General features: G+C 37.7%; 1 protein-coding gene across 3 annotated transcripts; it reads right to left on the bottom strand.

Annotated features, from left to right (window-relative positions):
• Window positions 1-1480: 1480 nt before the first annotated feature.
• Window positions 1481-13512, bottom strand: LOC126366728 (zinc finger protein 572-like). Of its 3 annotated transcripts, XM_050009956.1 has the most exons (8): window positions 13222-13512; window positions 8835-8945; window positions 7589-8746; window positions 6563-6715; window positions 5502-5722; window positions 4966-5051; window positions 3166-3333; window positions 1481-1744 (listed from the first exon to the last, which is right to left on the bottom strand). In XM_050009956.1, exons 2-8 carry the CDS (start codon window positions 8943-8945, stop codon window positions 1533-1535), a joined length of 2109 nt encoding a protein of 702 aa, XP_049865913.1. In that variant the 5' UTR covers window positions 13222-13512; the 3' UTR covers window positions 1481-1532. The 3 variants fall into 3 exon arrangements, with proteins under 3 accessions (XP_049865913.1, XP_049865912.1, XP_049865914.1); XM_050009955.1 differs by lacking the exon at window positions 13222-13512 and having other exon boundaries at window positions 8835-9600; XM_050009957.1 differs by lacking the exon at window positions 13222-13512 and having other exon boundaries at window positions 8805-8917.
• Between the last annotated feature and the right edge of the window lie 1091 nt (window positions 13513-14603).

The raw sequence follows: 14603 nt of genomic DNA, 5'->3' as shown, positions 1-14603 counted from the left end.
ATATTTAGACACTAAACCACTTAATCTAAATTTAGTAATGTAAATACATAGAGCAACACGGGCCTCCGCGGACCTGTGAATGCAATAATAATTGTTATTATACGAAAGAGAATTGTGCATATTTAAATGGTGTACTCACATGCCCACTATGTGGGAGGATCTTTTCCAATAAGATTGGCTATACATATAAGCCACATGCGAGCACACGAACGTTGGAGTTGAAGCAGTCGCAGTAGCCGAAATCGGCTGGATCGCATCATCATCATCATCATCATCAGTGAATTTATTGCTCATCTCAAGAACAAGATAATTGTAACTCGATAAAAGACTAAAATTTCGTTGAGTAAGTACTAAGTAAAAAACATTATTTCATAGACATTGTACCTAATGTGAATATGGGTGCGTTATTAGATTTAAATTAGCTATTAAAGTGCTTTTGAACTCACCTTTAAAAGACTTTAAAAGACAGAAACTATTCTTTTTTTTTTTTTTTTGACGTGACTTATTGTAGATTTGCCGCAGATGGCATTAACTACTTGGCCGGACAAATGGGGAGCGCTGAAGGCTCTCACCCGGTACAACATTTACAGAAACTATTCATAATTCATTGATTCACTTTAAAAATGGTAGGTACAGTTTGCAGATGGTCAGCATTTAGAAATGAAGGTGGATATAAATTGACAACATTGCGAGAGACGAAACAGCCATTAGAATATCTACGCGGCCGCCGCATTCGCCGAGAAAGATCTTTAGTATTGCATTTAGTGTAAAGCGAACTTACAATAAATTTGTGTTGTTGAATTTCTCGTCAATTACTCATCGCATTTTAATATCGATTACATTTTTGTAAGGTGCAATAAAGGTACATTGCTTAGATAAACAATATCACATCTATTACGGTTCTTTTCAAAATATACCCGTCATTCGTACTGTCAGAACTGCGGCTCACTTTATTATTATAATTTCTCCCGTTTCATAAATTTTCAATGTACCGCAAATTACTTGACGTACATTCAGGTACGTTGCAGTTACATTGCTTCTATATATAGCATACTCATATTTGCAACAGTACACCCGCCATTCTAATCCACACGAATATACATCATGTGGAAATGTATTTAAGCGACGGGCGGAGGATTTTGCTGGGAAACTTAAGACATAGGACGCTTACTTGAAAACGCAGGTTTTAGCCCTTGTAAGCTAAAACGGGGATAGGCTTAAGTATCAGAGAAACATGCTGGTTTCATTGTAAACGTTGACCATGCAACCGCGACAAACTACGTTGAGTTTATCAGCCATATTCAGCGTATTGTTAAGGAAAAAAAATATATTACGTACTTAGTGTTAGAAATTGGAGTGCGCATTATATAAATACTGTGTAAAAAAGGAATGATAAATAAAACAAAATACAACAAATAATTTATTTTATTTTTAAGCAATAAATATTAATTCTATTTACAAGAATTTGATAAGTGTGGGTTGTTACTCAACGGACATTTATGGCTTAAAGCGCCTACCAAATATATCATATCTCAAATATTGATAGGCGTCTCTGCATTACTCAAAGGCTCAGGCGCTGTGCACTTTTTCATATGAGTGCGCATGTTGGACGATTGAGTAAAGGCGAGCTTGCAGCGAGGACACGAGTACGGCTTGGCTCCCGTATGGAAGTTGAGGTGCGATTTCAGATGATGTTTCTTTGTAAAAGATTTTGGACATAGTGTACACGAGAACGGCTTTACACCTGCAAACAATGTTGTACAGTTAGACATGAAAAGTTTTGTGCTAAAAAAGTTTGTGTTAAAAAAATTAAATCGAATTCAAAATCTGTCTAATTCTATTTTGTTGTGTACGTAGGCGCAACTTTCACAACCTGTAATCCCTGCTAATTCCTTACCGCGGTTACAGGGTGGAACATACTGTTCTACTAACGCCGATTTCAGAATTCCGATTCTTACATAGTAGGTATTAAACAAAATATTATATGTAGATTTTGAAATTCTTTAAATAACTTTTTAGTCTAAATTCGAGTATCGAGAATTTAATTACGTTAGTAACCAAGTACCTACGTTATCAAAACCCAAAAAAATAGACCTAAGCGACTAAATGATCTATAACGACTTTATGATGCCTACTAACGCTGATAAGGGTTCCCTTCATACAAAAGACATCAACGAGTTCATTGGTTTTCTTCCATAATAATGTTTTTTGACCATAACATTAAAACTACTAAACCGATTTTAATGAAACTAAAATTTATACCCTAAGTTGAGTAATACTTAATCCAATAACATATAATTATTGCAATAAGATTTGTAATTTCTGAGTTATAGGAAATGTGTGAACAAACATAACATAATTACATACATAAATACACCTACGAAAATTGGCACTCGTGTTTAGAATGACATATACGAATATTGTACAATTCGAACAATATTAATTGTAAAATAAGGCTGGTTAATCATCAGACGTGAGTTAACAGGAGACATACCTTGTAATTTAGTGCCCAGGGCATATCTCCCTTATTCTGTGATCTGTTATTATTATAGCATATGGCAAAAAATTGTCCTGCGTAGATCATATGTTCATTTTAAACTCCCTCAACCTCTCTGCCGCATCCGTCATACAACGTCTGTGATTATTACAAACCATGTCCACAATCTTGTATCTAATGCATTGATGTATAATATGTTACTAAAGGAAGGTTATACTTCTTCTTATCGTGTAGGTTGTGAGATGGAATACCAGCCTCATCAACCCTGGTGTAAGAGTTATGATTGAGCCACCAAAGGCCCCTGACATGGCTCATGTAACGATTACTCACGTACATCAGTAAAAGGTAAATAGTAACCGGGACCAACGAAGCACGGATCATATTACTTTCGGACAATCAGGTGATCAGCCTGTAATGTTCTAACCAAACTTGGGATCACAAAGTGATTTTTGTGATATGTCCCCACCGGGATTCGAACCCGGGGCCTCCGGATCGTGAGTCCAACGCTCAACGACTAGACCACAGAGGCCATTAGGGTTATACTGACCAGTTGCAGTTGGCAGAAGGCAAGAGGGGAACCACTGCCCTATTTTTCCCTAAAAGTAGCATGGAGAGGAATGATACACCGACAAAAGCGTGGCTCTTAAATTAGTGATGATGATACTGACCAGTATGTAATCGCAGATGTAGCGTCATGTTCGAGCGGTCCGCGAAGCGCTTCTCGCAGTGTGGACACGCGTACGGCCGTTCGCCTGAGTGCGTGCGCTGATGCTGCTTCAGTAACATCTTCCTTGAGAAGGCCTTGCCACACTCGCCGCATACGTGAGGCTTTATTCCTGTTATAAAATAAAAATAAATATAACATACACACATAAACTCACGCCTATTTCGCACCGGGACAAGCAGAGACTATGGAATTCCATTTGCTTCGAACCTGACAGACTTCTCTTGCTTCCTCAATTAAATAAAACATCAAAAATAAGTAAATAAATACAAGCTCACGACTACATTCACAACAGCAGTAATCAGAGGTACAGACGCACATCATCGCATGATGAACTATGTACCCTACTACCCGTAGGTATCACATACATACATAACATCACGCTTATTTCCCGTTGGGGTAGGCAGAGACCACGGATTTCTACCTACGATCCTGACGCACCACTTTCGCTTCTTCACTGTCATCAAAGACTAATGCTCGGTGGTTTGGAGTACCAACTCCACCAAGCTTTTTTAGACCGACGTGGTAAACCGTATCACCGTCTGTAATATGCGACAGTCAACTGTGTTAAATTGCACGCAAGTCCGGTACAGTCATGAGCAATATAATGTACCCACTTTAGGACTCTGTCGCACTAACATATTTAACATTTAGTGAGACTTACAGTTCAATTTGTCAAAAAAGTTAATGTGACATGGTACCAAAGTGTATACATATTAATGCTCATAACCGTACCGAGGATCAAATTCCTCGCTTGAGAGGCAACCCGATGAACGATAGGATCACTAAAGCTATTTTACTCGTGTTCATGCAATTATTTGATAGTTTTCAAGTTAAACAATATTCATAATATGTGGACGTGGGAAAATGACAAGTATGACTTAGGGTAGGGTTGGGGGGTGTCTGTAGGAATCGGTGCCATTATCAGAATCGGTGGAGCCACAGCTAGGTCATTAGTAGACAACTTGATCCTACGCTTGGATACTTATCATGAAATGTATATGTTGTTTAGTTAGGAATGTCACTAAAAAACTATCTACCATCTCTCTCTTACACAGCAACAAACCCATTACGTGGACGGGTAAACAATGTTTATCGTGATACCTCCCTGGAGTATAATTTCTACAAAACCTTTGGCGCAAACTGTAAAAAAATAAGAATGAAGATAAATACAAAATTACGGTCACATTAGTTACTTGATATCTGTACACGAGAGTAACTGTAGGTAATTTGAAATTAACTAACATTATTACACTCCATCCATTCACTTTCGTGATCACTCTCGTTACATACGTACCTACTACAAAATGCTAACTAATTTTATTATTTTAGATAAGTAATAAAAGAAACTAGTAGTATAGTTTTACGACGCGTTTACAATTTACTTGTAACGGTGTGTCAGGTGTGTGACGTATGATTGTAATGAAAATTCCGGCGCGTTTTCCCAATGTAAGCAAACTCTGTCTATCTAAATAAAACAATGTCATTCACACCATACAGAGACCATTCCTAAAAAATCATAGGTAAATTGTGATAAAAAATAGAAAGTGTACACAATCGTATGTGTGCGTTGGCGGAGGAGACGCTACGAGCACACATCATTGACAGTAAAACACTGCTTCAAAGTACGGTTCTGGGCGTAAAATCGCCACGTTTGCACGGGAACCGAATACACCACAGATCGTGGCATAGACTGCCAATCTGGTGGTAAATCGGTAATAACAGCTGCATGACTAATGCTCACCTGTGTGAATCCGCACATGCATGTTGTACGCGACGCGCTGGTTGAACGACTTCGGACACTGAGAACATTTGTATTCTTTACGGTTTCTGAAACAAATTATACGTAATTGCTTCACCGTGAGAAAAAATACAGAAAAATTAGACGTGTTCCATGGAATTTATTTATGCGTTTTGTGATGGTATTGTAAGTAGTAATAAAATAACTAAAAAATATAATTTTACTGATAACTTTTTATCAATAGTCGTAAAACTAATGTTCCTTTAAATTAAACGTGATACGTAAATTAAACGGATATTCCTGAAAAAATGTCTAGGTAGGTACTAGCGCAAACATCATCCAATCCGCTATAGAGCAGCGTGGTGGAGTATGCCCTGTGCGATTACAGGCAGGCTCGCACGTGGCTGGTAGTGTGACGTAGGTGTACATAATAGGCTGTTTATTTATTTTTGCCTTAATAATATATTTAATAATTTATTAATTATTGCATCTGCAGGCTTAATAATTTTTGCATCTGCAGGTTGCTAACCATCACCAACCTATGAATCTTCATGTGGCTGCTGAGGTAGCCCCGGTCGTTGAAGTACTTCCCGCAGACGGTGCAGGTGGCGGCAAATTCGCGCGTGCCGCGGTGGATGGACATGTGGTACTTGAAGTTGCGCAGCTGGGAGAAACTCTTGGAGCACTCCGGACATGAGTAGCGGCCGGGAGACGAGTGCCGGCGAGAATGCGCTGCCAGGGTTGCACTGTCCGTAAACACCTGGAGAATACGGTCTTCTTGGTCACAAACTCTATACGCAAAGGCATCCGACTAAATAATGTATGCCAAAATCGGCACACTAATTCACGTCAAAAAACACGAAATGGAAAGCAAAGAGTGTGGCAAAGAGCCTCTTAAAGCATCTTGGCATTCCATTTCCCTACTATATTTGTTTGATTATAGAAAATAAGATGAGAATACTTTTTTTGTCGTGACTTATTGTAGATTTGCCGCAGATGGCATTAACTACTTGGCCGGACAAATGGGGAGCGCTGAAGGCTCTCACCCGGTACAACGTTTAAGACAACAGGCCTGGGGGTGCCCAGTTGGGATGAGAATACTGTGACCACAATATTGTGTAAGAAAACCAATTATTGGAGTTATAATAAGGTTACTACTTTTACGTGTAAGAGTAACCCAGTGTAAATTTCATGGAATTCACATAACTCACATACCTATATGCATCAATATTTAAACCTTTAACTTTCCGTAACCATCAAAATATACACAACGACTATGGCTTATCGTAAAACGCACATTTCTTTCAATGAACATAAATCTTAATGCTAATAATAATGGAAGTCTTCTTACGCATATTGGCTGTCAAGAGTTTCTCAGTCATCTACATGTATGGGTGTCGTATAGGGACTTGATTAGTATAAACGGTCTAACCAAAGTAGTGGAATGGACACAAGCTCTCTAGCTTTATAGTTTATAGCTCGTATTGGAGTGTCAAACGGTCCATCTGAAAATACCTATTCGCATACTATCCGTCGATTTACAGAACACTTGCGTATGTAAATTTCGAGATTCCGAGAAAGCACGGTTATGGATATTTACCTGATTACAAATAGTGCATTTGAAGTCAGATACGCCAACTAAGCCAACGGCAGGGATAAGCGGCTGTGTAGGGACATTTGGCGATATTGTTTCTGTTACTTCCCGGTGCGGTGACGTCCGAATATTGTTGTTGCTATCATTAATACGATCTTCCTGAAAACAAGATGTTTAATCTCTTCCAAATTCAAATTTAAATTCAAAAATATCTTTATTCAATAGGTAACATAGTTATACTTTCAATCGTCAATTTTTACATAACGAACGTCTCATCCGCCTAAAACTACTGCAGCATCTCACAACCTATATAGCCGGGGAAAAGAAGCTGCAAGAAAAACCTCGGCACAGGGCCCTAGACGTTCTTTTTTTTAATATTGTTATACAATTGAGTAATATAGCTGCCTAATATCAGTTCTCAGACAGTTAATCCCATGCATTCGTATCTTCTAAATAATCACTAACCTTATAATAAAAAAGCATAAAATGTTATTGTTACCTACTTTGGAAGAGCGGTGCCTTCTAACACAGGCCCTATTAGCTTAAAAGAAGGCATCAGCCTCTAGCTGATTGTATTTTGTTTGTTACCAATAAACATTATTCTATTCTCACCTTTTTTGCAAAGTTTCTGTTTAACTACTGTCTTAAAACAGTTGAAAGGCAAATTCTGAATGTCAATGGGAATCTTGTTGTAAAAACTGAGGTAAAAACGTATACATTGTCCCTTAAAAGATTTAGTGATCTTATGTAATCGACTGAGTTGTAAAGCAAGTTTATTTTTATTCCGGGTATTAACAATGTGCCGATCGCAATTTTTTGCAAACAATCCCATATGTTTTTGCTATCTAGATAAGTATATTAAGTTTTCAAAGATATATTGTGATGCCAAAGTTAAAATACTAATTTCTTTAAATTTATTTCTAAGTGACATCTTGGGTCCCAATTTGTAGAGGTAAATCTTATACTTCTTAATATGCAAAATAATAATTTGGTGGGAAATACAATAAAAAAATAATATACCATAGAACTTACTTTTGCATCACCTGGTACAGCATCGGATAAACGTAATTTTCTTCGAAAGGGTTTGTAGTTATTTGGTTGTCGAGGACACCACGGACTTTCTAACACTTGGTTTAGAATTGCTCCTTTTGACAGAACAGTGGAAGGATTAGTGCTGCTGTTTGATACATTATAATAGTCCTGTAGACAACCTTCTTCTTTCCGTTTTCCTAAAAGTGGACTACTAGCTCCATATTTTCTTAAAAAATCCGAAGATTCTATACCTTTGAGATTTAAAGGTTTTTTCGTTATTTCTTGCAATCCTGTTGAAAGAATTTGAGTCTGTTGGAACAGATAACGATCTAAGTAAGAATTTGTTGAAATATCACAGCTACCCGATAGTAAGATTGGATCCACGAAAGGATTCTTTAAATTTAAACTTTTTATTTGGGCAAGTTCGGCATAGTTTGTGAAACTAGTATTGTCGGTGGTGGCATTAGAATCCCGGAGAAATATCTGCTGTCCTAAAAAATGTGAGTTAGGCGGCCATTCCGCGGCTCTCGTATGCTTCTCCAGCCCTGAGAGCGCGTCGTCAGCTGCGAGATGTTTGCCATTTGCATTCGTCAAGAGCACAGATGCGGCTGCGCGATAGTGTTCACTCGGTATTGCTAGCACGCCTGACGCTCGACCGTTAGCGTTACCGTTCCGAGGATATGTCTCGATAAATAAATCACGTAGGAAACAACTCCTTTGTCGGTCTCCACACGATGATTGCACATTTCCGAAATGAGGCTGTTTACTCCACTCGTCACACTTCACATGCTTATCTCGAATATCTACGTCATCATGCAAATGTTTCGCCAATAAAGCCCCAATATCAGCTCCTTTCCTCAAATTTATATACGGTCCACTTTCGTTGTCACCTAAAAAAAATACTTTGCTTTTTTCCGAACTGTCGTTTGAGTACACTCCCGCATCTCCTACGCCTTTACAGACGCTCGGTAAATATTGTTCATCTACAAATATTTGCATTGCGTTGACTATTTCCATAAACATTTCTAATTTTTGCTTTTGTATCACGACTTCTCCGTTATAAATGTAGTAAAGCACTGATGACATGGCCTCGAGGTCAAAGTCTGGCAAGACTATTGATGTCGGCGACTCTTCTATCGGGCATGAAAGGAGTATTTGCTGGAATAAAATTGATACTAATTAGTTAATAGAGAGGTGTAGTACTGGCATGGAGTACCTATATAATTAGCAGGGTGGTAAAGGGTACCCTGAGGAAAGTGCTGACACTGGCGAGCACAGCGCGGTGCGCGGGCAGCGAGCGGCCACCGCAGCGCAGGCGCACGTCGCACCACTCGCGACACGACAGCCACTCACACATCTGTAACATATTGTACATCTCATTGTGAAAGGAAACTGTATCACAAGCCGATATTTTCTGACAACTATAACGTGTTACACAGATCACGCATAACCGAAAAAAATGGGATCTCAATAATAATGGATAGTAGGTACGCCACGAAATTGCCGTTATCTTATGAATTATGGAAATTATTTCAAACTGTTTTGTGATTTCCGGGCAATTTTGGAGAAGCGTCAATGAGGTGGTAAGTACGGAGATAGGTAGATAGAATTCGGACAAGTGCAAACACGCAATGTTTGTGGCATACTTATTTCGTCGGCAAGCGTGCAAATAGAGGAAGCCTCCGCGGTCCCTGCCGCGTGAAGAGACCGCCGGTCCACATGCGCTAAGGCAAAATTAACTAAACACATACACGACACGACCAGGTCAACGTTTTTAAAGTAGCACCGCTCGTGAAAGTATACTAGAACAAACAGATCTGATCAAACAAGAGGAAAATTAGAAGCATCTCACCGACCGATACCTAGCTCTCGAACTTCCCATAGATTATAATTATAATGCATGATCTCTACACAACTTAATGGATATTTGAATCAATGGATGTGCCTTTTCATCTACTCCGACCTGTTTTAAAAAATAAGTAAGTATATAATTTACCGATTTACTAAAATTTATTTCGAACTTTGTTTGAAGCATAATTAAGTATTTATATAAGCTACTTAAATTATTCAAAATTTAAAAAAAAAAACAAGTGAAATTCAATTTATTTTTTGACTTAATAAACTGTTACTTCCATTAGTTAATAATGTAAATGTAACTAACACCATATTGATTAATATCGTCTGAAATAAAATATTACCTATTTATTTTTTTATTTCTATTGGTCTAGTTTCCTTTGAGAAACCATACCTACTGGATGGAGAAACTCAATTGCTGGAATTAAAAGTAAATTTGCTGAAGCTTTAACTGAAGTGCAGAAAGACTTGCAGTCACTTTTGATACGAAATCTTAGGATATCATGATACTTGTGGTGTTTGGGAATCAGCCAGTGTAATGATCCATCATGTTGGAAAGAAGAATCTCTTAGTCGGTACCTAGGTTGAACTTGACTACTACATGTTATGAATGAATTGCATTGTTGTAAAAGTTAATATTTAACGTACGTACACACAGCTATTTTTATGAATCACAATAGAAAGTTATGAACAATTTCACATTATTGTTAGGACATTATCAATTATTTACACCATATCTCACCGACAAGAAAACAGTACCATCGTATACTAGTGATTGCCCATGTTAATTAATTTGTTATACTTATAAAATAAAAATAAACGTATGTCTTCTATTTTTATTCTCACACCGCTTGAGATATTAACGATTGCGTGTTCAAATAAATGAAATTATAAAGGAAAGGTATATACATGGGCTGAACATTTTACTATAGGTAGTCGCTATTGTCTGTATGCGAGTACAATTAAATTCACTAAAGGCCTATAAAATCACATCAAGCAATTAACGTAACGGATAACCAGCGGAAAACAATTATCTGCATTTGTTTCTATGGGGACGTTATACGTAGTAGGTATATCTAATGTGTCCTTAGAAGACCTGTGGTACACCCGTCCCGACGAGATCTGACCTGGTGTGCGCGTGGAAAACGCAAAAGGGGCGGCCCAAAGAGACCTGGCGACACTCGGTTGACCGAGAGTTGAAAACTCTCGGCATGTCATGGGAGTAAGCTACAGAGGCTGCAAAAGATCGCGAGGAGTGGAAATCTGTTATTCGAACCCTACATCCCAACAGGGGATAAAAGGATTAGAAAAAGAGAAGAAGATATCTAATCTGTGATTTATTTATACGATGACGAATTAGGTCAGGTAACTGCGTAACCAGGGGAATAGTAGAGTTAGTAGGATAGGCAGGGTAGGTACAAACCACCCACACTTATTCCGAAGTAGACAGTGTAGGTTGCTACTACTGGTCTGATAGTGGTAAGTATGTGTGCGTCAAGCTAGCGGCCTCAAAAAAAAATGGGCACGAAAAAATAATTTGACCATACCAAAAAATAGTACTCTTATTGAAAAAAATAGTACCTGTTGTAAAAAAAATAGTACCATCACGGTTCTGGATTTATAGCCATGTTTTATTGCACTTGCTAGCTTGACGGTGAGCGAAATTTGGCGAGAGTTAACGACAAGGTCTTTCGCTTTGATTTAAACGCCAAAAAATAGTACCGAAATAGTACTCACCCCCTGCAAAATACCGAAATGAGTACTTCAACGGTTCCAAAGTTATAAAGGCAGTTCTTTGATCCCGCTGGCTTGACGTTTTGAAAATACCTATTATCTGGGGAACGCTTGCATACTTCAGTTTGTAACTAATGTCAATAAACTCGTATGAAATAGTACTCCCTACCATCATAATTTGGACCTGATTCTCTTTGTAGAAATATGTCAAAAAGTCATTATAACCTATGTCATACATTTATCAAGACAGGTACCGTCGCGAACAAAATTATTACACATGCTCAAGAAGGATGTTGTCAGATTTTAGTATTTTTTTCCCATTTTTGGGTAAAAAATGGTGAAGTGCCCGGGTTGTCAAATGAAAGTAATATCATTGTTGAAACTCTTTGAGTTATTCTACAAATACTGCAAATTGTTTATTAACAAACACTTCGATCCGTAACAAATTGAACATGAAGGTATAAATTATAAAATAAAACAGTAGATTAAAAATGAATTATGATGTATTAAAATCACAGATTGTTTTCAATAAGAACTAGACCCATGCAGCCATTTTCTATTAAAATTAGTGCATATGGGTGTATGAAATAGCATTTTTTTGTAATAGAAACACTCTGAAGTGCAAAGAAATGGTAGGGTAGACCTCCAAAATGGCAATACTTACGAATAAATTGTGAGGTTATGTAATTGTCTACGTGACTGTATCAACAACAATAGGTTATGATGTTTTTTTAACATATTTCTACAAAGAGAATCGGATCAAAATTATGATGGTAGGAAGTACTATTTCATACGAGTTTATTGATATTAGTTACATACTGAAGTATGCAAGCGTTCCCCAGATAATAGGTATTTTCAAAACGTCAAGCTAGCGGGATCAAAGAACTGCCTTTATAACTTTGGAACCGTTGAAGTACTCATTTCGGTATTTTGCAGGGGGTGAGTACTATTTCGGTACTATTTTTTGGCGTTTAAATCAAAGCGAAAGACCTTGTCGTTAACTCTCGCCAAATTTCGCTCACCGTCAAGCTAGCAAGTGCAATAAAACATGGCTATAAATCCAGAACCGTGATGGTACTAATTTTTTTACAACAGGTACTATTTTTTTCAATAAGAGTACTATTTTTTGGTATGGTCAAATTATTTTTTCGTGCACATTTTTTTTTGAGGCCGCTAGCTTGACGCACACGTAAGTATGAAGACAAACAAAATACGTTCGACTGCGTATCAGTATGTATCTACCTACTTATATCGTACCTAAAAAATATCTATCCTTCAACATTATGAACTATCTATCTATACGGAATAAAGTTGGTAACCTGTTACCTAGCAGGTACCAAGTGGGGGTGAAAATTGTGGTCTAGTAACTTGTGTTCCTGACTACTTCAATAGAGATTACAAGCGTAAATTGCATCTCTCTTATGTTGTATTAATATGGCCCCACCTATATTTACTTGGTTTAAGCCTACATCTATGTGTTAGTAAGGGATCACAAGTTTCATCTGTGGTAGACTTCGGCTATGACAAATGGGGATAAGGTGTGGGCTCTGGGAATCAAACAACATTTAGCGAAAGGGATATTCTGCACCGGACGACTTTCTAATAATATGTAGAAAATTTTACTAGTGCAGCTAGTGTAATAATTTCACACAAAAAGTCGATTGTCCATACAAAATCGATCAAAATTTTCCTGGTTCCATATAAATTTGGACATTTTTGTAAGTGTGGGACCCCTGTTGCTACAACCTAACGAAGTAATACATTTTCCATTATTTGTAAGCATAGCCAAAAATAACTTTTTTCATTCCTGGCTGCTAACAAAAAATGTGCAAGGGTGTCTTAAACACACGCAAAGACATCTTTAATAATAATAACTTAAAGGGAGGTAGGTATCTAATTTGTTTCTTTACGTAGGTAAAAATACGTATAAATAAATATCGTATTTTTACCTACGTAGTCGTATGTTTTTTTAATTACATCGGGACTAGATCAGCGTATTTGGGAAAGTATGTAAACAAAAATGTTAACAAAACGATAGTACTTACTTTAAAAGCGTTCCTTATAAAACACCTTAGAACTTTTTAAAACTTCCGATTAAAACGGCGGGAAAACATTGCGCGTGCAGTAAAACCGTGTGAGTGTGACTGACAGGCGCGCGCAACTTGCGGGCACAACATGGGCACGGCGGCGTCTGTGCCACAGACTCTGTGGCTCCGTGCTGCCTCCTTGCTACCGCTGGCGCTAATAGCCACTTGTTTACTATAACTGCCCACCATATACCACGTTTCCCTCAATTATACTTTTATTACAATTTAAACTAGACATTAAAAATAAAAACGTACGCACTTAGGTACCTACCGGGAAATAAAACGTTTTAATAATTCTCATGAATTGTCACATTTACCCGTTGTATGTAATTAACGAACTTGAAAAGTAGGACGGCTCTTGGTGATTATTACGTTCCTCTTAAATAGTTATTAAAAGCTCTTCCAGATTTTTATTAGGTAGAATGTTAGAAATAAGTACTAGTAATTTTACCGAAACTACAATGTAAAGAAAATAATGTAATTGAAGTTTACTGAACTTATGTAATTACTATGTTAGGCGTAGCATTATATTATTACTTATTGTTTATTCTATGGTTAGAATTAAAACGCAATGAGGAGCTCGGTGGCGCAGCGGTAAACGCGCTCGGTCTGCGATTGTTGAAATTAAGCAACTTTCGCAAAGGCCGGTCATAGGATGGGTAACCACAAAAAAAAAATTCATCTCGAGCTCCTCCGTGCTTCGGGGCACGTTAAGCCGTTGGCCCCGGCTGCATTAGCAATCGTTAATAACCATCAATCCGCACTGAGGCCGCGTGATGGTTTAAGGCCCAATCTCCCCTATCCATCCATAGGGAAGGCCTGTGCCCCAGCAATGGGGATGTTAATGGGCTGATGATGATGATGATGACCCAATGTAAAAGACCCACATCATATACGATTTCGTGAGTAGGTATCAAAATACCTACCAAGGGTGGTAGGAAGAGGTCTTCTAGTAAACTTGTGGCTCTGCATACCACAATAGGGATTACGAGCGTGATTTTATGCAGCAACTAAGTAAGTATTTGTACCTAATACCACATAAGCAGGATATGCAGGTTGCGAAAGTTGCTGGTTGCGCCGACTTCAGATTTCAGATTCAAAAACGAATATTTCTTACTTTTGAAATCGGTTTACATTTTATTTTTTACTAACAAAATTCCTAAGGCAAACCCATATTTATTAATTGACAAAAATTACCACATGGCTTATAGTTTTCTTTCTTTCTATTACTTTCCTTCTTCTTTTCTTCCTCATAGAATAGATAATCTTTAATAATATTTTTATTACGTATGTTTAAATAAATACTTTGAAATGTGGTGTTGGAGAAGGATGGAATGAAT

Source organism: Pectinophora gossypiella, chromosome 5 (genome assembly GCF_024362695.1).
Source record: "Pectinophora gossypiella chromosome 5, ilPecGoss1.1, whole genome shotgun sequence".
Lineage (NCBI taxonomy): Eukaryota > Metazoa > Arthropoda > Insecta > Lepidoptera > Gelechiidae > Pectinophora > Pectinophora gossypiella.
The sequence above is the reverse complement of the archived record's forward strand: the minus strand, read 5'-3'. Positions and strand labels throughout refer to the sequence as shown.

What these genes read in the sequence shown, in the direction of transcription:
- LOC126366728 (XM_050009955.1), bottom strand. Translation starts at nt 8,963, where the DNA reads ATGTACAATATGTTACAGATGTGTGAGTGGCTGTCGTGTCGCGAGTGG. An exon ending in CTGTACCAGGTGATGCAAAA is followed by an intron (nt 6,716 to 7,588) that starts GTAAGTTCTATG and finishes TCTTGTTTTCAG; the next exon opens with GAAGATCGTATTAATGATAG. An exon ending in ACATCTGCGATTACATACTG is followed by an intron (nt 1,745 to 3,165) that starts GTCAGTATCATC and finishes CATTGTTTGCAG; the next exon opens with GTGTAAAGCCGTTCTCGTGT.